Source organism: Neltuma alba, unplaced genomic scaffold (assembly GCF_004799145.2).
Source record: "Neltuma alba isolate B1F8T4 unplaced genomic scaffold, ASM479914v2 tig00012681_pilon, whole genome shotgun sequence".
Taxonomy (NCBI): Eukaryota; Viridiplantae; Streptophyta; class Magnoliopsida; order Fabales; family Fabaceae; genus Neltuma; species Neltuma alba.
Genome location: NW_021637111.1, coordinates 31,391 through 54,239, shown reverse-complemented (window position 1 = coordinate 54,239; position 22,849 = coordinate 31,391). Strand labels below are relative to the sequence as shown.

Genomic DNA, 22,849 nt, shown 5'->3' with positions numbered 1-22,849 from the left:
CTTTTAGTGTTGCCAGCCTACGTCCATCTGTCTTCCTCCCAACTCCCTTCCTTCCTATTGCCTCTGGTTTTAAGCAGTTGAGTAAGTTGTTTACACAATTCAGAAAGGAATATTAAAAACAAGGTTTAAACTCGTGATGGAAATATTAACTCAAATCATAAATTCGTAAAAATTTATTTTTATTAATAAATTGATATTAAAAGTATAAAATTATATAATTAAATAATTAAAATATAAAAATATAATAATTTTATTTAAATGTATTTTACTTCCAAATGATTGAAATTAAATCCATCAATATTTGTGATTTATTATATTCAACAAATAAATTTGTATGAAATTCATATATAAAGTTACTAAATATAATTAAATAAAAAAATTTAGCAGAAATTTAAAAACAAATCGACACAATTTTACAAACTAAAAAATATAAAAGCTGTAAACTTGGTGATTGAATTTGCAGGTTCAACTAAATTTACAACTACTATAAGTTTAACAGTGAGTCAACACATTTTTGCAAGCTGAAAGTATAGAAATGTTAAACTCTGAGGGTTAACTCACAAATTTTACGACAAAAATTAAAAGGTTAAAAGTTGAGGAGTCCACTATGGCCGCATAGTTCATATCCAAACGTACAGAAAGGTCTTGGCAGTCTTCTGATGGATCCAACATGGAAGGCAATCTCCTAATTGCTCTTATATATAGATATTCTTAACATCCTCAAATTAAATTAGACAGGGGAATTTCTTAACATCCTCAAATTAAATTAAAGAGGGGAATGTTCGTCTCTGCTGTGGAGGTTAGTTATGGCCTCCAGGGCCCCAAAAGAAGAATCTAGGTACAACTTTAAGAGCTTTAACCCCTCTTTGAATACCCACAAGTTCTGAAACTGTGTTTGGAAGGCACCCTAGCTAGCTAATTTCCTCATAAAACCCACATTTCCAGTTATTGCCATTAATATCTCTAATCGAGGGCATTTTTTGAAAGATTTATCTGAATATTCATCGAACTTTGCATGATACCATATATTTGATAACTAAAAAATCTTCCCAAATTGTGCCTTACAGCAGAGGGAACACTTACTATTATTGTTGTTGTTATTTTGCGTTAGCCATCATCGCAAAGCAAAGCTACGGCGAGGCTACAAAAATTAACATGGCCTGACTTGACCCCAGCACAATACTTTTTTCGGTTAAAAAGAAAAAAAGAAAAAAAAAATAGGACCCGGTCATCGTAGATTATGAACTCCCTATATCTTAGGGCAATTTTTCACTTGTGAAAGAACTTTCATGAAGCAAAAAAAGTTAGTCCAATTAGTAAGAAATCGGCTCATCATGAGTTTGAATCCCACCACTGATGTGAGGACCTTGTTGGTGGGTAATCTATCAATAACTCTATAAGTGTTATGATATTAGGGGTATGTCCTGACCCTACGAGCTCGCAGCACCTACCTCATCTAAGTTTTTTTTGGTACCCAAAACAAAAAGAAATTTTCATGCCACTAGAATATAAAGCCATTGACTTTAGCACAATATTTTGGGCTTGTTTGGAATTGCAATATAGAATCATTCAAAAACTGATTTTCAATTATAATTTATGAAATATGAGTTTTTTCTCAAATTGTATAAAATAAGTGTTTTTGGTATCGCAATTGTGGTTCCAGACAAGCATTTTGACAATGCATTACAAGTTTTATATATGGTCCTTCTTTTTTTTTTCCTAACCATTAGATTAACACATTTCAACGGTTTGAATTTTAATTTTTTATAAACTATTTATAAATTTTTTTTAAAAAACACTTAGTGTATTTGGAAAACATTAGAACTAAATTTTAATATAGTTTGTAATTCATTATTTATTTATTTTTATTATTTAATATTTAATAATATTTTTAAAAAGATTTAAATCTGAACCATTAAAATATTAATCTAATAGTTAAAGAGAGCCAGCCAAGATTAAAACTTAATTGAAAGAGATTCATATAAATCCTAGCAAAAGGGTGGAATATGCATAACAACTACATAAATCCCGGGGGGGAAAAAAATTCTTTAGTGTCATGGCCTAAACAAAGTGTTTGTTATTAAGTTCACATATTCGTGCATGAAGAGGCGTGGACATTATCATGAGAAGAAAATATTGGGGTCGTTGGAAGGACGAAAATAATAAAATATGTTAAAGTAATATCATAAAATCTATATAATGATTCGTTATATTTTATAATTTATTGGCCGTGCACATTAAAAACTTATACAGTATGTATTCTATTCTAAAATTTATCAACCCATGCATATTAAATAATATAAAAACAACGTGCTCTATTTTAGAACTTTTTCAGACCTCCCATATTAGAATATGAAAAATAGCTTATTTTATTTTAATTTTTTTATATATACATGTTAAAAATATAAATGACGTTTATCAACTTAAAAACACTTGAGAGCTAGGGAAAGAAAGGGTAGATATGCAAAGACACTTTTTGGTAAGTTCCTTTCTTTTTAAAAAAATTATCATACATTTTAAGATGACCATCTATATTTTTTTATTAGAGGTAATTCTGTTTATCGATTGTTACAACTTAAATTTTAACACTAAATTAAAGTGTGTGTGTGTTTTTTTTTAAAGGGCTAACAAAGAAAAATGCAAATCCAACATACTGAATAAATTGTCATAAAATACTAACACAGTTAAGTTTAGCGAAATGAACTAATCCCCATAATGTGGTGAAGTAAGATTTAAATTCCTGTTGAAAGATGTACTTAAATTTAGTGTCCAATAATATTTTGGATAAGATTACCTCTAATAAAAAGATACTTATGTCTACCAAAAATATGGACATAAAATAAAAAGAGATCATTAAAAAAACCACTGCGCAGCCCTAAAAGGGGGGAAAAGAAACAAATACTACCTCCGGTCCTTAATATAAGACCCCGTTTGACTTTTTGTTTGATCCTAATTATAAGACCCCAATCCATTTTGTCTCTCATATTTATGCATTTTTTTCCAAGATAATCCTTCTAATAATGATAGTTCTAGCCAATACACTTAATTAGCAAGGATATTTTAGGAATGACAACACTTATTTATTACAAATAACAAACTTAACTTACTTCCTTAATCTCCTCAAATAAGTCAACTGGGTCTTATAATTATGACCGGAGGTAATAAGGCGGCCCACATCAATATAAGCACCTATAAAACCCATTCCAGATTTTTTTAAAATAACTCATTCCATTGTTTATTATAATTTTTTTGGTTACATTTTTTTGTTACAATTCTAATATCATAAAAAACACCCTCCCTTGTTAGAGACAAACCGTCATACACTCGAAAAGTTTGAACGTCTCTCAGAAGTCAGAAGGCCCACAACTTGCTCAGCCAACAATGGCGTCAACTGCGATTTTAAATGTTATTAAGAAGGAAAAAAAAAACTTAGATAGGCCTCTTTCATTTCTTATTTTTAGAATATTATTTTATTTTTAACAAACAGAATAGGTTGTTTAAAAATTTTGGTTATGCGCTCTGAAATATAAAAAAAATGAAATGGTTTTTTTTTGGACTCTTTCCAGTAGGTTTTGCTAAAAGTAACGAGGGCGCATGATATGATTAAGGAAAGGAAGGAAAAGAACTGAAGATTAGTGAGGGAGGATCATAATGAGATACTTCTCCAATCTTTACCTATTTAACTAATTTGATTATATTAAAAAAGTTAGGTAAGTTGGTTAATTATAAGAAATATGACATGTTTTTCCTAAAATATCATAATTATCTTTTTTAATATCCTCCCTCCTTCACTTACTTGATTATGATTAATGGAGTATTCATAAGAGTAATTTAGAAAAAATTGATAAATATGAGAAATAGTTCTTATATTTAAAATTAAAATTAACTTAGTAATTACATCCTATATTTAAGGACAAAAGGGGTCCAATAATATGCAAGGCATCGCCACGACTCAAACATAACAAAGGCTTTATTTGTTTTTTTTAAATTAAAAATATAACAATATTACATATAAATTGGACAATAAAGAGGCCAGACATAATTGCGATAGACACACTCAGAGTATTAACAGTTTTGGGCATTTGGGACTTTTTCATAATATTTTTATAGCAGTTGAAGCCAACGGTGAAACATACCCTTCGGCATGTGATTGATGAGAGAACACGATGGCGGATGGGCTTAGTAACAATTTGAATTGAGACTACGTGGAGTCATTGACTGCCAGGCCCGAATACGTAATTATTGGGCTGGACAGGTGGGCTCATATTTAGATGGTCAAACAAAATTGTGTGCCATGGCGTAGGCAACCAAAAGAGTTAGACCAGGGGTGTTTGGCTAATCCCAGAAATGTTTCTTAGAAACATTTTTTCGTAAATCGAGACAAACTCCTTCACATATTTACTTCGTATACTGTAAAAAAACTTCTGAAACTATGATTTTATTCTTACCCAAATACCTCCTTAGTAGAAAAAGTTAGTCTCTCATAACATAATAAGTTAATATTTAAATTTTTGCCGAAAGAGATGTCAACTTTTAGTGTCTTCTAATGACTCGAACATAATTGTTTCTAATAAAAAAATATTTATACCTACTAAAGAAACAATGTTGTGCGGTGGCTATGAAGGAACTATGTGAAATTATCTGCCCACTAGCTTTTCTCTCTAGATCTTTCCCTTCGGCCTCTGTCTTCTTTTCCCCTCTTTCCCTGGCACTCCTTTAATTCTCTTCTCTCTTGAGTTGATCTTCATCCTTTTATGCATTTTCTTCTTCTTCCATATTTAGAGTGATCTATTTTATAGCCAAATGGTTGTGACTTTTTTTTTTGTTGGTATTTTTGGCCTGAAGTTGTGACTTTTTATTGAATCTTATGACTAAGATTCTATAAGCTTAGCGTGACCACAACAAAGACATAGCTGGAATTATTTTCTCTGTTTTGCCACTCCCTTTTTTTTTTCTGCTCTTTTTTTTTCCCCTCTCAAGTTTGTCTACGAACAACTTGAGTCCAAGGAATGGAAGCTCGTTTGTAACTAAATAAATTTCTTATTATTTTTTAATTTGATCAAGGTTTTATTTTTTTGTTTGACCAGCAAGATCAAGGTTTTATTTTGAAGTTTAGAGTTTAAAGAATTTTTATTTTTTCCAACAAATACCTTTCTTGAAATTTGAATTTGTGTTTTACTTTTCAGATCACTTTCCATCCCAACGAACAATCTGCACTTTAAGTCATTTTCCATCTCAATCAATAGTTTGTTGATACTAATTAAATTTATTTACAAAACTAATGAATTTAATCATGAAGTTAATTTTATATATGTGTGTGGATATATATATATAAACCATCACTGATCACTCCCGCCTCGCTCTGTTTACTTTTCATCTTTTTTTTAAAAAATAATTATTTATTATTAACTTAAACATACACCTGAAAAATCAAAAGTACCCATAAAACTCTCTGCCAAAAAGAAAAAGTACCCATAAAACTATCAAAGTGATCATATCTGAATCTTATGGCGCCATATTATCCTTATAATGAGATGTTAATTTCTTCTTTCTCGTCTGCTTTTAATCTCTCATCCCAAGGCCCTTCTTCTCCGTCACGTTTCTCAAATTTGAAACTCCGGTAAGTCTCTTCTCCTCTCTGTTTTCTTTTTCTTCTTTGCTATTCTTATGATTCGCATTCGTAACTGAAATGGGTGGGTGTTATATCGCAATCCGGAGTCCTAATCTGCGTAAAGTTTCGAACTTTCTTTTCTTTTCCTCTGTTTTCTAGTTTGCCAAACAGGGCAATTGTCCCAGTCGCCCAACGTCTCTGCTATTCCTACTTCACATGGTTCACTCCCATACAGAGCTCACACAGCCTGAAAACCAAACCCCTTTTACTCAAACAAACTTTCTTTGCTCAATCAGTTGCATCATAGAGATCTGCGCTGTAATGTTGTTTTGTTTCCTCCTATTTTCCTCAAGCTTCAGAAATACAGTTTCTGCCCTGCTTTCTTTCTTTCTTTTTTTCCCTTTGTTGTGTACAAGCATGGCCTTCTTTAAATGCATAGGATTTTTTTTTTTCCTTGCCTGCACAAATAGCACATCAGTATGGGTCATTAGGTCTTGCTATTTATTATATTATCAATTATCAATTATCAAATTTTACATAGACTCATCATCATCATCATTATTATTTTTGTTTTTTTTGCAAAACCAAATTCAGGGTCATCTGGAAACAAGGACATTAATGGAGGGGACCTCAAACCAGGCTGATATGAGAAAGGAAGAAGACAAAATGATTTCAAATTCTCAAATCATCTCATCATCTCCTAAAGGGTTCAAAGACTGTTCCATCAACATGCCCTCTTGGCTCCGAACACACATTACTGGTATTAGATGCGTTTTTTTCCTTTCATTCATTTTCTCTCAAATTTGGTTTATGTTTTTATGTTTTGTTCCCTTTGTGTATGTTTGGATTTCAGTACGATTTTAAGGTATTTTAAACGGTTCGTTTTTACTTCTCACTTTCACATGACTCCGTATCAACTCATGCGACCCTATATCGAACCAAGACATAAAATGGACTCCATTATTGTGTTTGTTTGTTATATTTTTTCAATGAAAGGTACAAGTAAATGCCCAGAAATTTGGAGACACAAGTGTCATAAATGTAGGGTCATTATTTTATAGGCCCATAGGCCGCAGTTGCGCATGGTGAAATAGTTGTTTTATTTCTTGTGTTTGGACTTTGAAGTTCCCCTATTGAAACTAATTTGAATCATATTTAATTATATTGCAAGAGACTCACTCCTTCATTAGTCCCTACTTCATAATTATCTTTATTTTCAGGAGGAAAAAAAGGATAACTTGAAATTTTCAATTAGATTGAAAATTGAAATCAAAACTAAAATTGGAAACTTTGTATCATTACATTCATATTTAAAAAGTTTTAAAATTTTTATATGACCTTTGCACTCCTTAATCAAATAAAAAAAATTGATTTGACTTTTCTAATAATTAAATACTAAAAACCAATAATAAAAATGAGAAAGTGAGAAAAAAGGGGGTTGAAATCTGATTAATTGAGATCACGTGTAGCTCGCGGGTGAGAAGGGGTTTGAGTGACCTTTTATGAGCAATGAATCCATCAATTATCGTATCAACAACAGAAGGCCAAGAATCCTCCATTCTCATCTGTCCCTCTCTTAATGTTTTCTCTTGGAAATACCATCTTCCGTACGCCCATTTCTCTCTCTTCTCTCTCCTCACGCGCACTACTTCACGCGCTTTCCCACTTCCGTTTTTGAAAATATATTTAATTTAAATCCCACAACGGCACAGGAATCACATTACTGCTGGATTATTATTATATTGATATTATATTAAGCTAAGTTCCATTCTTCTTCGTCTGCCAATGCGTTACTTTGAACCTTGTGAGGAATTAAGAATAAGCGTTGAAGAAAGTACCCGTTATGTGATAGCGAGCTTCATTGACAAGTACTAATAATCTGAAGAAAAACTCTCTTGGTGCCTTTGTGTTTTTCAAATTCCCACTTTGTCTTCTGATCTTTTTCCAACTAACCTTTTCCCCTTTTGTTCTTTTTCGTGCATCTTTCAAACCCTATCGTCAAGTTTAAATTTTGAACCTGGGGGTTAGAGTGTGAGGCTAGAAAATATACACTGCACATAATGTAATGGTCCCAATCTAGTTTTCTTGCTGCAGTACACAATAGATACTGTTGGCATCTGTTACGGCGACCTTTCTACTTTATCCTCGCTTCCTGTGCTTGTTCTTCAGAACCCCTTTTTGTTTTTGTTCGAAAGAAAGTAGGGGAAAACCGGAAGATAAGAACTTTTCTCCACACTCAGTAAATGCACCGCTCTGGTACAGGACGGGGACTTGTGCTGTAATTTGCTGCATCACAGTCCTAGGTGCCTTACCCTATTAGCCTAGCCTATATCTGCAAGCAAACTCCGCATTGTGGAATTCAAATTCCTACTGTTTTTGAAATAGGTCCTTGCAAAGTTTTAACTTTTTCCTCTAACGTTCCTAAGTTAATTTAATTGGGGTTGTGTCAGTGTTCCCCTTCTCTCAAGTCATTGTTGGTTGGCCTGTCTTTTTCTTCTACCCCCAAATTGTACATTGTCCCAATTAGGTTCTGGTCTATTTAACCCTACTTTTTGGTTCCTCTTGACTGTGAAATCCTTGCAGCACCATGGAACTGAGTATATCAGGTTAGCTGGACTGCTCTGAACTTTCACAAGATCAAAGCTTTACACTTATCTTCCTGAGTCCTCTTCTTCTTCTTCTTCTTCTTCTTCTTCTTCTTCTTCTTCTTTACATATGTTATTTCTACTTGCTTGCTGATTTAAGTGATATTTTGGTATTCAATGTCAGATCTGGAGGAGAGGATGAAGGTGTTAACATTGGGGGTAGAAGATGAAGAAGTGGGAGACACATTTGCAGAAAGGGCAGAATCATATTATCAGAAGCGTCCACAGTTGCTGACACTCTTGCAGGACCTGTACAATGGCTATATCACATTGTCTGATCGTTACATCCAGACATTGGCCAAACACAAGCACCACCACCACCATCACCATAGCAGGCACTCTTCTCAAGTTTCAACCATTGAAGATGGCTTTTCAGACCAAGAAGAAGCCAGTGGGATTAGCGGAATCAGCCAGGTTGATTCTGACATGGAAAGCTCTCTGTCTTTCCACCAGCCTCCTCCTCAATCCATTTTCTCTTCCAACACTCCCATGATTGACTTCGACTCCATTGTTGCCGAGCTTGTGATCAAGAATGTGGACTATGAGATTATGATGCACGAGGTTTCTCTGATGGAGAAGAAGTACTGTGAGTCTTCAAGGAAAATAGATCTTCAGAAGAGCCTGCTTGAGGTGTTGGAGTCAGAGAGGCTTGTTCTGTTGAATGAGAATGCTAGCTTGGGATTCAGAGTGAAGGCTTTAGTGGAAGAGAACAAAGGATTGGCCTCGGAGTCTATGTTTGTGAAGAGGAAGGCAGGGGAATTAGCCAAGTGTGTGGTAAAAATGAGGGAAGATCATAGAGTCTTCATGTTGCATAGGAAGATTGAAGATCTTCAGGCACAGATCCATGGGTTGGAGAAGAGGAACAAGGAATACTACGAGCAGCTTCTGGTAAGAGATAATAATGGACAAGAGCATGATAGTGGCTGCCTTGAGAAGAAAGGGAAGAACAGTGATGGGATCGCTTTGGAGATTCGGCTTCATATGCAGAGACTGAGTCGAAGGTTCAAGTGGAAGGAAGATATTGCAGGGAAGGATTGTGAGCTGAAGAAAAGTCCTAGTATGTGGAAAAAAGTTAAGAACATGGACTTTTTACTCTGTGGAATGAACCCCACATGTGCTTGATGTAACCAAGTTTATCACAAGTTTAGCTATGTATACACAGTTTGGCTCAAGACTAAATTATATGTAGGTTGTTGCTCTTATGTCTCACTGAGTTCTTAAGAGGGAAGCTAACCTTCCTCTAGTTGTTAATTTTGAAAAGCTAATTGCAGATGAATTCTCACCTTTTTCATGTTATTGCAAAGCCAAGTGAGACTATCTCTTGTTGTCTCACTGTAGAGCCTATTAGTTCTGCATATCTGGTTCTGTATTGCTTAACGCCAGACAGGCGGTAGTTATACAACTTAAGCTTATCAAGATACTTGCTTTGTTCCTGCACTCCAATTTCCTTTCATTTCTATGTTATTGCCTTGGGATTTGTTGGGATCTGCAGATAAAAATATTTATAAACACATAAATCGAAATAAATTATTTTTTAAAATACTTGGCCACTTTCGAAGTTGCTTATAAACCATTCGATTCCAAACGGCCCTTACTTGTTAGTTGTCATCTCTAGAAAAGCACCCCAAGCCAAATGCCAGCCAATGATTCTTGACCTGGTTTGCTGCAGGTTTACTTTCTGTAACCAGATTTCAATGCTCCCTGCCACTTAAAGGGGCGGACTGAAGCGTGATTAGATTATTATTGTCAGATCCAATGAATTGAAAACGAGTAATTAAACAATGATTCTATAGTTAATTACCATTGAGCAAGTGTCAGAATGTCTCTAATGAAAAGGAATTAAAAAAAAACATGGCACAAGGATGTCTGATATAAAGGACGGGGCAGTACTTAATTATTACTGACCCCGTTTGTAATCCTCTGAACCTGTTTGGGCGTGGTGCAATCATCCTTTACTGAAACTAAACGGAATAATTAGACATTGTTCTCCGGACAATGGAAATAATGACCGTGTGTAATAGGCTGCCGAAAATAATTACGTGTGCAGTGTGCTGAAAAGCTAACGGATCAGTAGGTTGGCTTAAAACAGAAAAACCAGGGATGTTTGGTTTACTTAAAAATTATTTTTTAAGAGTGTTTATATGAAAATCGAGACAATTCTTCTTACGTGCTTAGAAGAAGCTGGCGATGTACTGTTTTGTTTTTGTCTTTTTTAATTAGAAAACATAGGAGTAATAATGGGAATTTTGGCTGTAACCATTGAGCCATCCAATCAATACAATTATACATTTAGTCGAAAGTGACGAATCATTGTCGCATGATGATATTTCCAATTTCACATGAAGTATTATCATTCGGTGATTTAACAGAAAAAAAGGAACTTTTTTGATGAGTTTTAAATACACTCGATGGAATCAGCATCAACACAGAATTCACAGCAACATAGCATCCAGCAAAACTTCAGACCCTGCTAGGCTGCTGGTGGGCATGAATTTTTTTGAAGTTCATTGCAGGGTTCATACCTCTTGTCTCATTCCAATTTTATCGGATGTGTCCGAGGAAACATTTCACAGCTCTTGTTAACAAGAAAATACACTATTCCCCTAGTCTTTCCAGATGTGGTGGAGAACACATGAATCGATGTCAGTACTTACTTTTTAAAGTTCAAAGAGCAGATAGTAATCTGAAGTTATAAATGGAATTGAATTTATAGCTTTCTATTTTTTTAAAAAAATTCATGTCATTAGGCTATAGTAATAAGCATTAATACTTAGGACTTATTTGAAATGGTATAGGATTATTTAAAAATAGCTTTTTAATCCTAATTTATAAAATAGGAGATAAGTATTTAAAAAAATTTAGGAGATAAGTTTTTAAAAGAAGTTTTGTGTTATTCATAACCAATTCTAAACAGGGCTCAGCTTCTCTCCGTTGGCATTAGGAGCGGCGGATAAACGGCAGTTCGTTTGGAATATTTTGAGTAACGCAGGGGAGGGGATGCGTCGTGGCTCTAAAATTGAAGTCCTAAATTAAAGAAAAGGAGCCCAATCACAACTCACAAGGGCCAAGGCTTTGACGTTGTCATGTTACGAATACAGGGAGGATCCAGCAAATACCATCAAGTACAATTATAAAAACCAAATTAAAAAAATAAGTTGAGTTAGTTACTTATTCTAAATAGGTCTTGTCTTTTCTAAATATCTTTGCTAATCAAGTATATTGACTGGAACTATCATTGTTAGAAGGGCTACTTTGGAAAAAAATATATAAATATGAGAGACAAAATGGATTGATGTCTTATACTTAGGACTAAAATAAAAGTCAAATAGGGTCTTATATTAAAGACTGGAGGTAGTATTTTCATCTAAAATAAATTATTTACAAATAGACAAATACTACTTTCAATTCTTAATATAATAACTAATTGACTAATTTAAGTATATCAATAATATTTGTTGAGTTAGTTATTTGTAATAATTAGATATTGTCTTTCCTATAATACCTTTATTAATCATATATTAGCTAAAAGTACAATTTAATTAAACGTTTAACATATACAACTATTACAATGACTACTTTAAAAATAAATAAATATGAAATACAAAGTGACTTATAAATAGGGATAGAATAATACTTATCGTTTGAAAGACATCATATTACTAAAAGATAAGTATATCTATCAATTTAAAAAAGATCAAATAAAAGTTAAAAGAAATTGATAAGTTAGGTTAATAATATAGGGTTGAGGTAAAAATTTTGAAATTCTCACTCAAGAACGCTAGAAGGTTAAAATCATAGCAACACCATCTTAAAAATGTTAATAGTTAATGTTAATTAGTTTATACCTTATTCCAATAACATATGAAAGATTATGACTTATTAAAAGATAAGTATATCTAAAAATTCATAACGGATGTTTGTTAGATTTTTTTGCATTTATTTTTTATGCTGAATTTTAGATTATCTAACGGATTTGCCTGATCACATCAGGTAGGATTTGAGATTTGAAGTTTTATAAAAAAATTTAATTTTCCATTTCATTCTTTATTCACGGAGATCTTAACTTCATATGTATTATTTTAATTTTAAATTCTAAATTAAAGAAAAACCTAAATTCCTCATATTTCAAAGTATTAAAAGTTATCTTATAAAAAAAAAGTATTAAAAGTTAGATAAAACTTCAAAATCTAAAATAATGAAATATATGGAGAACAGTACATATGGTTTAGAATTAGATTACTAATCAATCAGCATTTAAGAGAACATACACTATATTAAATATTTAAAATCATCAAAACAGTTACTAACCATGTGGAACAATGAGCAGACTGAAACTGCATAGTCACTTTTTTTTTTTATTTCATTTTCATTTCTCCCATAAATTCTAGAAGTTATCTTATTTAGTAGGAAAAATTAGCGAGAAAGACTACCGGGAAATTATATTTACGGGAGAACACCATGAAAATTACAATTATTTAAAAGGACCAAATATTTAAATATAAATTTAAAAATACAGTATTGCCCCTATCCAAATCTCTTGTATTTTCTCCTATATTTTATTTTAAAAATAAATATGAATTAATAAATTTTTTTAAATTAAACATAATTTCTGCCCAAGTTTACACTTCAGTAAAAATCAAATGGGGAAATATGTAAACATTGTTGAGTCATGTAAAAATTAAAGTTTTGTTTTTTTAAAAGAATCTTAAATTTTATTTTTAAAACCGCCAAAAAAATAAAGTTATATAATTTTATTAAAATTCAACATTATGTTATAATTTATTATATAGGTTAAAGAATTGTTATATGCGTATAGAAAGTAAAAGAATTACGAAATTTTACATGACTTATTTTTTTAATTTTGCAAGAAATTTATATGAGTTTTAAAAAACAAGAAAACTCATGTAATGTTAATAATATAAAATATTATACATAGACAAAAAGTAACCTAAAGATGATATGAATAAGTGATATATTGATGATATGGTGGATACAAATCTTTGTAAAAAAAAAAAAGTTAAAAACAAATGATATAATCATTAATCATAAAATAAAGGGTTTTACCATTCTTTTCAAAAAGGCTGAAGATAAAAGGAGAGTCAGAATATTTGGCCAGGGAAAACGTAGTACTTTTAAATTTATATTTATATTTCAGTATTTTTTTTACCTGAATTTATATTTCAGTATTTATTCTTTTCAAATAATTACAATTTTTATAATCTATTGTAATTTGTAATACGGAGTAAATATAATTTTCAGCTGGTTCTGCTCGGTAATTTTCCTGGAGGCAGCGCCCCCGTAACAAAAACCAATAACAAAAAGCATATGAGATTGCCCTCCTAGGCTCCAATTCTCGCTTCATTTTCTTCTCTGCCCTCCCAACATCCATGGATCAGCCTCATGAAGTTGCGTCGCAAGTCACTATTCTCTACTCCCGTTTATCATCTTCTCGGTCGGATCGCCTCGCAGCCAAGCACGCTGCTTATGTTCTCTGGGGACTCGCATATGATGGTAACCATTCGAGCCTTTTATTATACGTACTCATATTTGTACTCATGCCTGCATAACCGTGTGCTTGTTTTAATTTTCTTATCCCATCCTTCCAACTTTGATTTCTTGGGTTCTCATCTTGAGGATGTTTATTACTTGCGTTCTTCATTGTTTTGGGTACTGCTGCTTACTCTTTAGTGCATCATTGTGATATTTGTCTCTTTGTTGCAGAGGTGATTAGTAGGAATAGTACATTGGACTGTGGAATCATTCCTGCTTTGTTAAAACATCTGAAAGCACCAGAACCAGTTGGAGAAGGTGATGTTGTTCCCAAGCCTTACGAGCATGAGGTGGAAGACGGATGCGTCGCGGTCCTTGGGCTTCTTGCTTGTAAAGTAATTCAGCAATGCAGCCTTGCGCTTTATCTCTCTGTGTCTCTCCCTCAAGATTCAAGAATCACTCTGAAAGTCATAGAAATTATTAATATTAATTAATTCCTTAATTTATATCAATATTAATACATAAACCTTTGGCTTCGATCATGAACTTCTCCATTTGTGATCGTCTGGGATGCCTGTGGTATGCACATTAAGTTTGTCACCGTTGTTCTAGTGCAGATGACGATGTTGGTTTGAACCCATTTTTTAATCCGCTTTCAATTTCTTATGAATCCTTCAAAATGTCTTTTAACTCAGAAATGATTTCTTTTGGATTTCATCTTGAGCAGCCAGAGCATCGACAACGCATTGTCGATGCTGGAGCTTTGCCCTGTCTTGTTGATTTGTTAAAGAGGCACAAGACCTATAACAATTCACCGGCACTTTCTGGCCTTTTAAAGAGAGCAGCTGATGCCATCACAAACCTTACGGTCGACTATGACAGCATTAAAACCCGTGTTGGGTATTCTATTTTCCAGGCCTTTGAAACATAATTAATTTCTTTGAATACTATATTGCCTCTCTCAAAGGTTTGTTGTACCTTCAGGATGGAAGGCGGTATCCCTCCTCTTGTTGAGTTGCTTGAATATGATGATGCAAAGGTACAAAGTGCAGCTGCAGGGGCCTTGCGAAGTCTTGCATTTAAAAACTATGAGAACAAAAAGCAGGTGGATGACTTTGCATGGCTACTTGGTTTCTCTTGTAGATCGTTATGCTTTAGTTATTGTTAATGATATGAATCACTAATTGCAGATTGTTGGATGCAATGCGCTGCCTGCTCTCGTACTAATGCTTGGATCAAAGGATGCTGCAACACATCGTGGAGCGGTTAGGCCCTATTTTTATTTTTGTCCTCTGTTTTTTTAATTTCCCATGCTGTGATTTTTCTAGAGCCAGCTCAATTCGGAACTTTGCAGGTCAACTTGACTGCAACCCTAGTCCGGTCTTCTCCTGACATACAGAGGGAAGTTCTTCGAGCTGGTGCTCTACAACCTGTAATTGGGTTGCTTAGGTAACGTTATTCTGGACTTCTGATTTGCCCTACAAACTCTCTGAATTACTTTTCTCAAGTTCACAATTTCAATGACAGATCTTGCTATTCCGAAAGTCAAAGAGACGCAGCTCTTTTAATTAGTCTACTTGCGGAGACAGATTCTGATTGTAAGGTGGATTGCATTACGTGTGTTGCATTTAGATGGTTTTATAAAATGCTCTTGTTATTTCCTCCATGTTTTTTTTTTTTTTGTGGTCATAACCAGCAACCACATAAGGTTGTGTTTCATACAGGTTCATATTGCTCAAAGAGGGGCTATCCAGCCACTGATTGACATGCTTAAGTCTCCAAATGCACAGCTTCAAGAAATGTCGGCTTCTGCACTGGTGAGATTGGCTTAGGTGATTATTACTACATTGATCAATTTGTTGTATAAGGAATATAAACATTGATGACATTAGTTATTAATACTTATCAGTGGCTAGCCTCGGGAGTTTAAAAGGTTTAAGCCATTAGTAAGTGAGTATTTTTTTTTATGGCCCATTTGGAATGACTTATAAGTAAGCTTTCGATCGTGATTTACAGAATATAAGGTTAGTACTTGAGAGCAGTTTTGTCTCGATTTATGTGAAACGTGCTTATAAGTGATTTTAAACGTAATGACAAGTGGGGCCTATATATTTGTAACTTGAAGTTTTAATTCTAATGCTGATATAACCAAGTGAGCAATATAAAATTATGTGTAAGACTTATCTCTGGCCAGTTCTTTCATATTCCTTTGTGCTTTTTGTGATGCTTGCTTTAGGACACACACAATCAAGCTGGTATTGCTTATAATGGAGGTATAGAGCCTTTAGTCAACCTTCTTTGCTCTAAGAATGGGCATCTCGGACAATATGTAGCCTTTGCTCTGTATGGTCTTGCTAATAATGAGATGAAGTGTGTTGCCTGCTTCCTTGTTGAATCATCAATGCGTGTTTCCCCTTCATAATCATCCAACTTTTTTCCTTAATAGGACAGTGTTGTGGATATTATTAAGGTTGGTGGGGTTCAAAAACTACAGGATGGAGATTTTAAAGACAAGGTATGTTCATTTATTTTTCATTAACATAAAATTAAGAGGCCTGCATGGAACTTTTTCCAAGATGATACATTTCTTGTTTGCCAAGATATATTATAGAAATCGTTCTCTTTGGTTTATCAATATACCTCACAAGTCTTATGTGGCTTGCAGGTTGCTAAAGCGTTGGTGGGAAAGACAATGAAAAGATTAGAGAAGAAAATGCATGGACGTGTGAGGTACCCAGAAATTTTATTTGCTTGGACTAGAAAACCCATAAATATGGGAATATCTTGATGTCTAGGGATCAGGTTTTCATTTTTATGTTTGGTACCCAGAACGTTCAGTTCAATGTGTTTCCTTTCAAGTTGGGTAGTGTTGCCCTCCTCCATATGTGCTATGCATGTTAGAATTGAAACCATTGAACTTGAACTTAGATTTCAAAGCAATAAAGAAAAGATTAAAAGAAAAATGATCTCATGTGAATGCTCATGAACAAGAACCATTCGAAGAACCATGCACACTTATACAGCGAAAGGGCAAATGAATGTAATTTCCAATAAAAAAAAGATAAATAAATAACTGATCCAGATCCAAGAAAGTGTATTTTAGCACAAGTCCTAAACTATAACCATTTTAACAAGATATGAATTCAAGAGAATTATTCAAAATCAGTATTAATCTAGCGAAGGAAATAACTAAAAACATTAAAACTCATATTAGCTCACAACAACATTTGCCGACAAGGTTAAGAATAAAAACAGGAAGGCGGTTAGGTAGTTGGATAATTAGTTGATTGGTGTCAGTAAAAAGAATGGATCGTATTGGATGAGAATTGAATTCCGTTTCTCTTGTTTTCGTCGTCTGTCTCTCGTCCCCCACACCCAAAAGAAAAAAGTTCTTCAAAATTTGGTCATGAAATGAGGCTTTCTAGCCGACTTGGTTGTATTCTCTAGGATTTATAACGTGTTCCTTTATCTGACCAGGCATTGAGGAAACAGTTAGCAGGGGAGTTCACTAACTGTCTGCTCTTACAACATGCTCTACTGCACTTATTGCATGGAGACCACTTTGTTAGTGCCTAGGAAGTCAGTTATGGTCTGTTTAGGATGACTAGGAAAGGACGTTTGAGTTTTATTAGAGATTTTTATTGTTTAAGATCCTTACACCTCATCTTATGGTAAAAGTAAAATAGCTTCTGTTTTTCCCCTTTGCTCCCTGATTTTATCAATTCAAATACGACTACTTTTTAAGAATTCCCAAGGCCGATTTAGCCTCGCTTTTAAAGGATTTCTTTCTGCTCATACCTCTCTTTGAAAAATGACTATAAAGCTTTAAAACTTCAACGTTAAATGAAATCTTCTAAACTGCTTTTATTTTAATTGTCCAGCTCAAGCAAGATGCTTGAGCCTTTAAGAAACAGTCATAGTTCTCTTTAGTGTTCAACACATGATTTCTTTTAGAGCGTTCCTTTGGTAATTTTATGGCATTGCTTTTGTTTAGCCATATTTAAAGATGATGTTTATATACAAAGAAATTTCTTTGCTCCTATGAAGACGAATCATCCCATATACATGTGTGTGCGTGCGCGCGCTAGTTGTGCAGTGTTTACCTCCTCCAGATGCGCTATACATGTTAAATTTGAAACCACTGAACTTGAACTTAGATAGCAAAAGCCTGAGCATTGAAAAGAAAATACAACCAAATTAATGGATTTTTCATTTGGAATATGGGAAGTGTAAAACAAGGCTTATTCTATTGAGGTTAAAAAACAAAATAGTGATGAATAACGCTAAAAACAAAAAAAACAAAAACAAAAGAACGACAAAGGAAATAAATTAAATGCGATTAAAAAAATAATGAGAAGAAAGGAAGCAATGACCATACTCAACTGAGGGTGATGATGGGTAAGTCATTAATATCTAAAACTATATAAACCACCAGCCCGAAGCACAATTTGATTCAGGGCAGAAATTATTCCATTTCAGCCCAATTAAATTCCATCACTGATATTCAATTAAAAAGTGACATTGAATTGGTAAATTTGAATAAATTTCATATTCTTTCATCAGTTCTACGGGACCAGGAAAAGTTCAGTACAGTACAGATATACAAATTTGGGAAACAAAACTCTCTCCCCTGTAATGTGGAATATATTGACAGGTCGCTCTCAAACATCAGGTTAAACCCCAAAATCTTGCCAAGAGAATGGGTCTTGTGTGATCAAATAGTTCATTGAAAGAAGCATCTTAAGTCATTGCAACACTTAATCATTTCACTATTTGATAAGTCTGTTACTTGAAGGCCTGCGGATGCCAGTAAGATAGGTCCAATTTTTTTTTTTTTTTGGGAGGGGGGGGGGGACATTTTATCCATCTACCAATATCTGGATTTTTCTTTGGTTAAAGTAATAGTAAAGCTAGATATTGCTTTGGAAGAACTAAGCTGGAGAAAATATATGGAATTTTCTTGGAGGTACTTCAGAATGCATCGCAAAGCATGAGAAAGTAAAGGAGACCTAAATCTGGCGCAAGTGACCCATTATACCTGGAAAATAGTAATCAAATCACCCTGAAATCAGTGCGATTAGATTGCACCTTTGTTCAGAAGGTACGTCTCATAACTTATTAGCAGCAGCAACTTTTTCCTCAAGTTTTGCGATCCGCGCCTGCAAACACATAGCATGAATGAGAAAGAAGTGATGGCTTTATCCATGCATCAAAGAATCAATTTTCACAAGATTAAGCTCGATGGATTATCTTTCAAGAATATCTAACTATCAATGATTAATAATTATACTGCCACGGGAAACTATTAATAGAAGTCAGCCCTCAACCGAGGGAAATAATAAAAAGTTATCTCAAGTCTTGCCATATCAACCTTCAAGCAAAATTCAATAGACAGGGATGCAGACAGTTATAAGATAAATGAAATACAAGTGATTTAAATGTCTAAATGGTGTAAAGATTGAATGCCACCTTGAATGATTTAGATCTTCGGATTGAAGGATCTATATCTATAGATGCCAAATATGACTTTTCTGCTGTATCAAATTGCTTCAATTCCAAAAGTGCATCACCTTGGCAGAGATAAGCCTGCAAAATCACAAAATCTATTTCAGTGACATGCTCCGAAACCATTGAAGTACATTTCATTTTGGCAGGAGTCATGAAATCATAAATTAATAAATTAAATCCATATAAAAATTTATTGGGTAAGAGCAAAGAACACCACATTTAAAACGAATATTCAAACTGATGATAAGCAACTAAAACTAATAGTTAGAATATCAGGGCTGTTACAGAAACAAGAAAATCATATCCTGGCTAATTGAGATAAGTTCCTGGATATTGCTACGCTTCTCAGCTTTATGAAGGGCAGAATCCCCTTGATGAAATTATTTATCAAGCTTTTGGTGGAAGTCAAAACAAAAATACTCAATGTCACTCAAAACTTCACCAAGTCAGCTGTAATTGCAGCATTTCACTAGCAGTTATGCTACACCAAAGGTCCAATCTCTTGGTTCACCAGCAGCATCTTTACATGGATAATTTAAATAGAAGATTGGATCCGTCAAACATGATTTTAGAGGGTCTGAACAAATTAATTCCCTCGTGCTGCTTACTAGATTGAGTATTTCAAATGCATCAATAGCCAATTCAAAACAACACTGGATTACTCAATCTATGGCCTTCACGGGATCTTAATGTATAATTACATGTTATGAGTGTTCGGAGATTGAAAAGGAATACAAATTGGTGCCCCATCTTTACACATGTACACCATGGGATTTAACGGGCATCCTTGAGCAGTGAAGTGTCCAGGAACCACTGATTTCTAGAGAACTGTTCGATCATGTAACCCAGAGAATATATTTTCTTCCTGTGGCGTTTAATGAGTTAAATATCATACTTAACCACCATGATTTGGAATGCCATGAAACTGTTTTCATAAAAAATTTAGTAAGAGTTTGCCTCACCTCAGCATACTCAGGCGCTAATTCCAAAGCCTCCCTTGCGTCATCTAGAGCTCCAGAATAGTTACTCAATGCCAACCTTACAGCTGACCTGAATGTCAGTAGAGAAGAAGTCTCAAACATGCAAATCATGGTAAACACAGTGGAAGTTGAAACTCTTCAGGACATAAATGACTATGTTCAATAAGAAATGAAAAGGGAAAACTATATTTTCTTATGCCTCACGACAAATTGGCAGCAAGTAAACAGTAAAACATTTGGCGAGCTATATCTTCTGAAACAATAGGCAACAAAAAATGCCTCTTTCGTTAACGATGACGAGATGAAAATAATTGATAGGAAATCAAATTACAAAACCATTAAATCGAGCAGAACACCAGTTCACGACGTTATACAGGGCCAGCATAATAAACCTTCGCAGGAAAATTTTTTTTGAAGTTTGTGACCACATACCTACATTTATATATTACGTGTATACCACCGAATGGTTTTAATTCGATAGCCTGCACTGTCCAAAACCCCGACAATATCAGTCTCAATATAGCTTCTCAACTCCGATCTAACTCCATAAAAAATTGAGCTGTTAATTACAAAACTACTATAAGTTTTTCTTAAAAACAAAAGAAGAAATCTAACTTTTCGATAGAATGAATGTTATTAAAACAGTAAACTTCACACTTAGGCTCGTAAAGGATGGAGTGCCTGTGAGAGCAGAAGTTCAGCCTCAGTGAAATTCTGCTTCTCGAACTCAATTTCAGCTCTCTTCCTCAGTGCAAGCGCATCTAAACTCTTTTTTGCATCATATGAATCCGAACCTTCTTCCATAGAAACCACACCCATCATGACCTCAGCCGCTCGAGCCGCCGTTCCGCAATGACCAACGATAAGACCGTCCGGCAGGACCGCAAGGTTGGGACCAGCACCGCACTTTCCCAAACACCCGCACGGTTTTACGGCGACGTTAGGAGGAGCAAGACCGGAAAGGGTTTCTAGGGTTTGAAATGAGCCCTGTTTGCGGCAAGTCCGATTCGTGCATACCCGAATTTCTTGTTGCTCTGCTTCGACGGAGAAAGGAAGATTTCGACGGCGACGGCGACGTTGACGTTTTGAAGGAGCAAATGGCGTGGTAGTAAAAGGGGAAGGAGAAGTGAGGGAGGAACCGGGAAGTGCCTCCATAGATGGATTCCCACTTCACTCTCAACCTGTCGGGTTTCCTGCCGTTAACTCCCGCGCGATGGCGCAATCTCTTTGGTTGGCATTTGGGAACGACCTTTTTTTCGCAATCGATATTTTTGTCGGGAGATTTTTTTAAACCGTAAAAAAAAAATATTTTTAATCCTCTAATTCTAAAATTATTAATATTAAATAATGATTTTCTGTAACAATCATGATTATTTTAAATATTAAATTTAATATGTTAGTTTTTAGTAATATTTTGTCAGCATTTAAGAATTTAATATTATTATTTTTTGTTAATAATTTTAGGGTTAGATGACTAAAAATTTACTTTTTAAAATGAAGGAATTAAAATAAAATTTTATATAAAGTTAAAGAACTAAAATTATACTTCAGCCTTTTTTTTTAAAAGATTAAAATACATAATCTGACGAATAAAAAATTCTTACAGGGAAAACAATTCTTTCACTTATTAATGCCAACAATAAATCAATAAATCAATATTAACGTGTTCCTTATGTATAAATAGATTTTCATTAATTTAACTCCAGTTTTAACATTTTAATGCCCATTTATTACCCAAGACGCTCTTATCTATTGAGTTTTTTCTTTTATTAATATGATCGTTAATTTGCTTTTCTAGACCAATTACAAGATAACCGAGTCCTGCACGTGGATATTCAATCCATTTTTTTAAAAAAATTATATATCGATGCTTTATATTATTGGGAAAATGACAGATAAAGAAAGTGGAATATCTAAAATTCTAATTTGAGAAGTTAAGGAAATGTAATGACAATGAAGGAAGTCCTTCCCAAATTGGAATTTTGAAATTCAGTGAAATGACAAAAATGTCCTTTATTTATTTATTTTTTTAAAACTCAGCCCCTCACCGACGGTCGGCAGCCACCGCTGGCAACTGGTTGCCGCCACCGAGCACTGGTGTGGTGGCTGCCGGTGGAATTTTTTTGTAACAGTTTTTTTTTTGTATTGGAGAATATTGCAAGAAGTGATGGGGGTGGGATTTGATCCCACAACCCTTGGCCATTTGGGCCAACAAAAAAATAGATGACCATTGGGCCATCAACAACTTCTTAAGTTTTTAATGCAAACAAAAATATAAGTTGACTATTTTACTATGACTCCAGCCTGTGACAAGAATTTACCTCAGGATGACAAGTCTTAATTGAGAAATAACAAGTCTAAATTTGATATTAACAAAGCAATTTTTCCTGATACATAATAAGAAATAACATGTATATTAATTAAAAATGACAATTTATTTGAAAATGACACGTCTTTACTGGAAAATAACACGTCTAAACGTGAGATTAACAATATGCCTTTTTCTGATACATAATAAAAGGTAGCATGTACATTAATTAAAAATGACTATAATTTATTTGAAAATGACACGTCTTTATTGAAAAATGACAACTCTAAACTTGAGATTAACAATG

The 22,849-nt window shown here is 33.9% G+C and overlaps 2 protein-coding genes and 1 pseudogene across 5 annotated transcripts; 2 read left to right on the top strand and 1 right to left on the bottom strand.

Moving 5' to 3' along the window:
- The first annotated feature begins 5,571 nt into the window (after positions 1 to 5,571).
- Positions 5,572 to 9,458, top strand: LOC114729808 (kinase-interacting family protein-like). 2 transcript variants are annotated; one of them, XM_028916845.1, is made up of 3 exons: positions 5,572 to 5,620; positions 6,206 to 6,371; positions 8,381 to 9,458. In XM_028916845.1, the coding sequence occupies exons 2-3, from the start codon at positions 6,230 to 6,232 to the stop codon at positions 9,376 to 9,378; spliced, it is 1,140 nt and encodes a 379-aa protein (XP_028772678.1). In that variant the 5' UTR covers positions 5,572 to 5,620; positions 6,206 to 6,229; the 3' UTR covers positions 9,379 to 9,458. The 2 variants fall into 2 exon arrangements, with proteins under 2 accessions (XP_028772678.1, XP_028772679.1); XM_028916846.1 differs by lacking the exons at positions 5,572 to 5,620; positions 6,206 to 6,371 and adding an exon at positions 8,026 to 8,217.
- Positions 9,459 to 13,643: 4,185 nt separating this feature from the next.
- On the top strand, positions 13,644 to 16,534 carry LOC114729811 (ARM REPEAT PROTEIN INTERACTING WITH ABF2-like; annotated as a pseudogene).
- A 1,051-nt stretch (positions 16,535 to 17,585) lies between these two features.
- LOC114729809 (tetratricopeptide repeat protein 1-like) lies at positions 17,586 to 21,409 on the bottom strand. 3 transcript variants are annotated; one of them, XR_003738779.1, is made up of 6 exons: positions 20,916 to 21,409; positions 20,667 to 20,716; positions 20,217 to 20,304; positions 19,216 to 19,332; positions 18,785 to 18,905; positions 17,586 to 17,914 (listed from the first exon to the last, which is right to left on the bottom strand). XR_003738779.1 is itself a non-coding variant. In XM_028916847.1 (5 exons), the coding sequence occupies exons 1-5, from the start codon at positions 21,387 to 21,389 to the stop codon at positions 18,855 to 18,857; spliced, it is 780 nt and encodes a 259-aa protein (XP_028772680.1). In that variant the 5' UTR covers positions 21,390 to 21,409; the 3' UTR covers positions 18,492 to 18,854. The 3 variants fall into 3 exon arrangements, 1 of the variants encoding a protein (XP_028772680.1); XR_003738780.1 differs by having other exon boundaries at positions 20,667 to 20,721; positions 21,029 to 21,409; XM_028916847.1 differs by lacking the exon at positions 17,586 to 17,914 and having other exon boundaries at positions 18,492 to 18,905.
- Between the last annotated feature and the right edge of the window lie 1,440 nt (positions 21,410 to 22,849).

Bases quoted from the DNA above. Each gene is read 5' to 3' on its own strand.
- LOC114729808 (XM_028916845.1), top strand. From the start codon at position 6,230: ATGGAGGGGACCTCAAACCAGGCTGATATGAGAAAGGAAGAAGACAAA. The intron at 6,372-8,380 runs GTATTAGATGCG...ATTCAATGTCAG, and splicing joins GCTCCGAACACACATTACTG to ATCTGGAGGAGAGGATGAAG.
- LOC114729809 (XM_028916847.1), bottom strand. From the start codon at position 21,389: ATGGAGGCACTTCCCGGTTCCTCCCTCACTTCTCCTTCCCCTTTTACT. The intron at 20,717-20,915 runs GCACTCCATCCT...TGGACAGTGCAG, and splicing joins CTGAACTTCTGCTCTCACAG to GCTATCGAATTAAAACCATT. The intron at 19,333-20,216 runs GTGAGGCAAACT...GTGATTTTGCAG, and splicing joins TAGCGCCTGAGTATGCTGAG to GCTTATCTCTGCCAAGGTGA.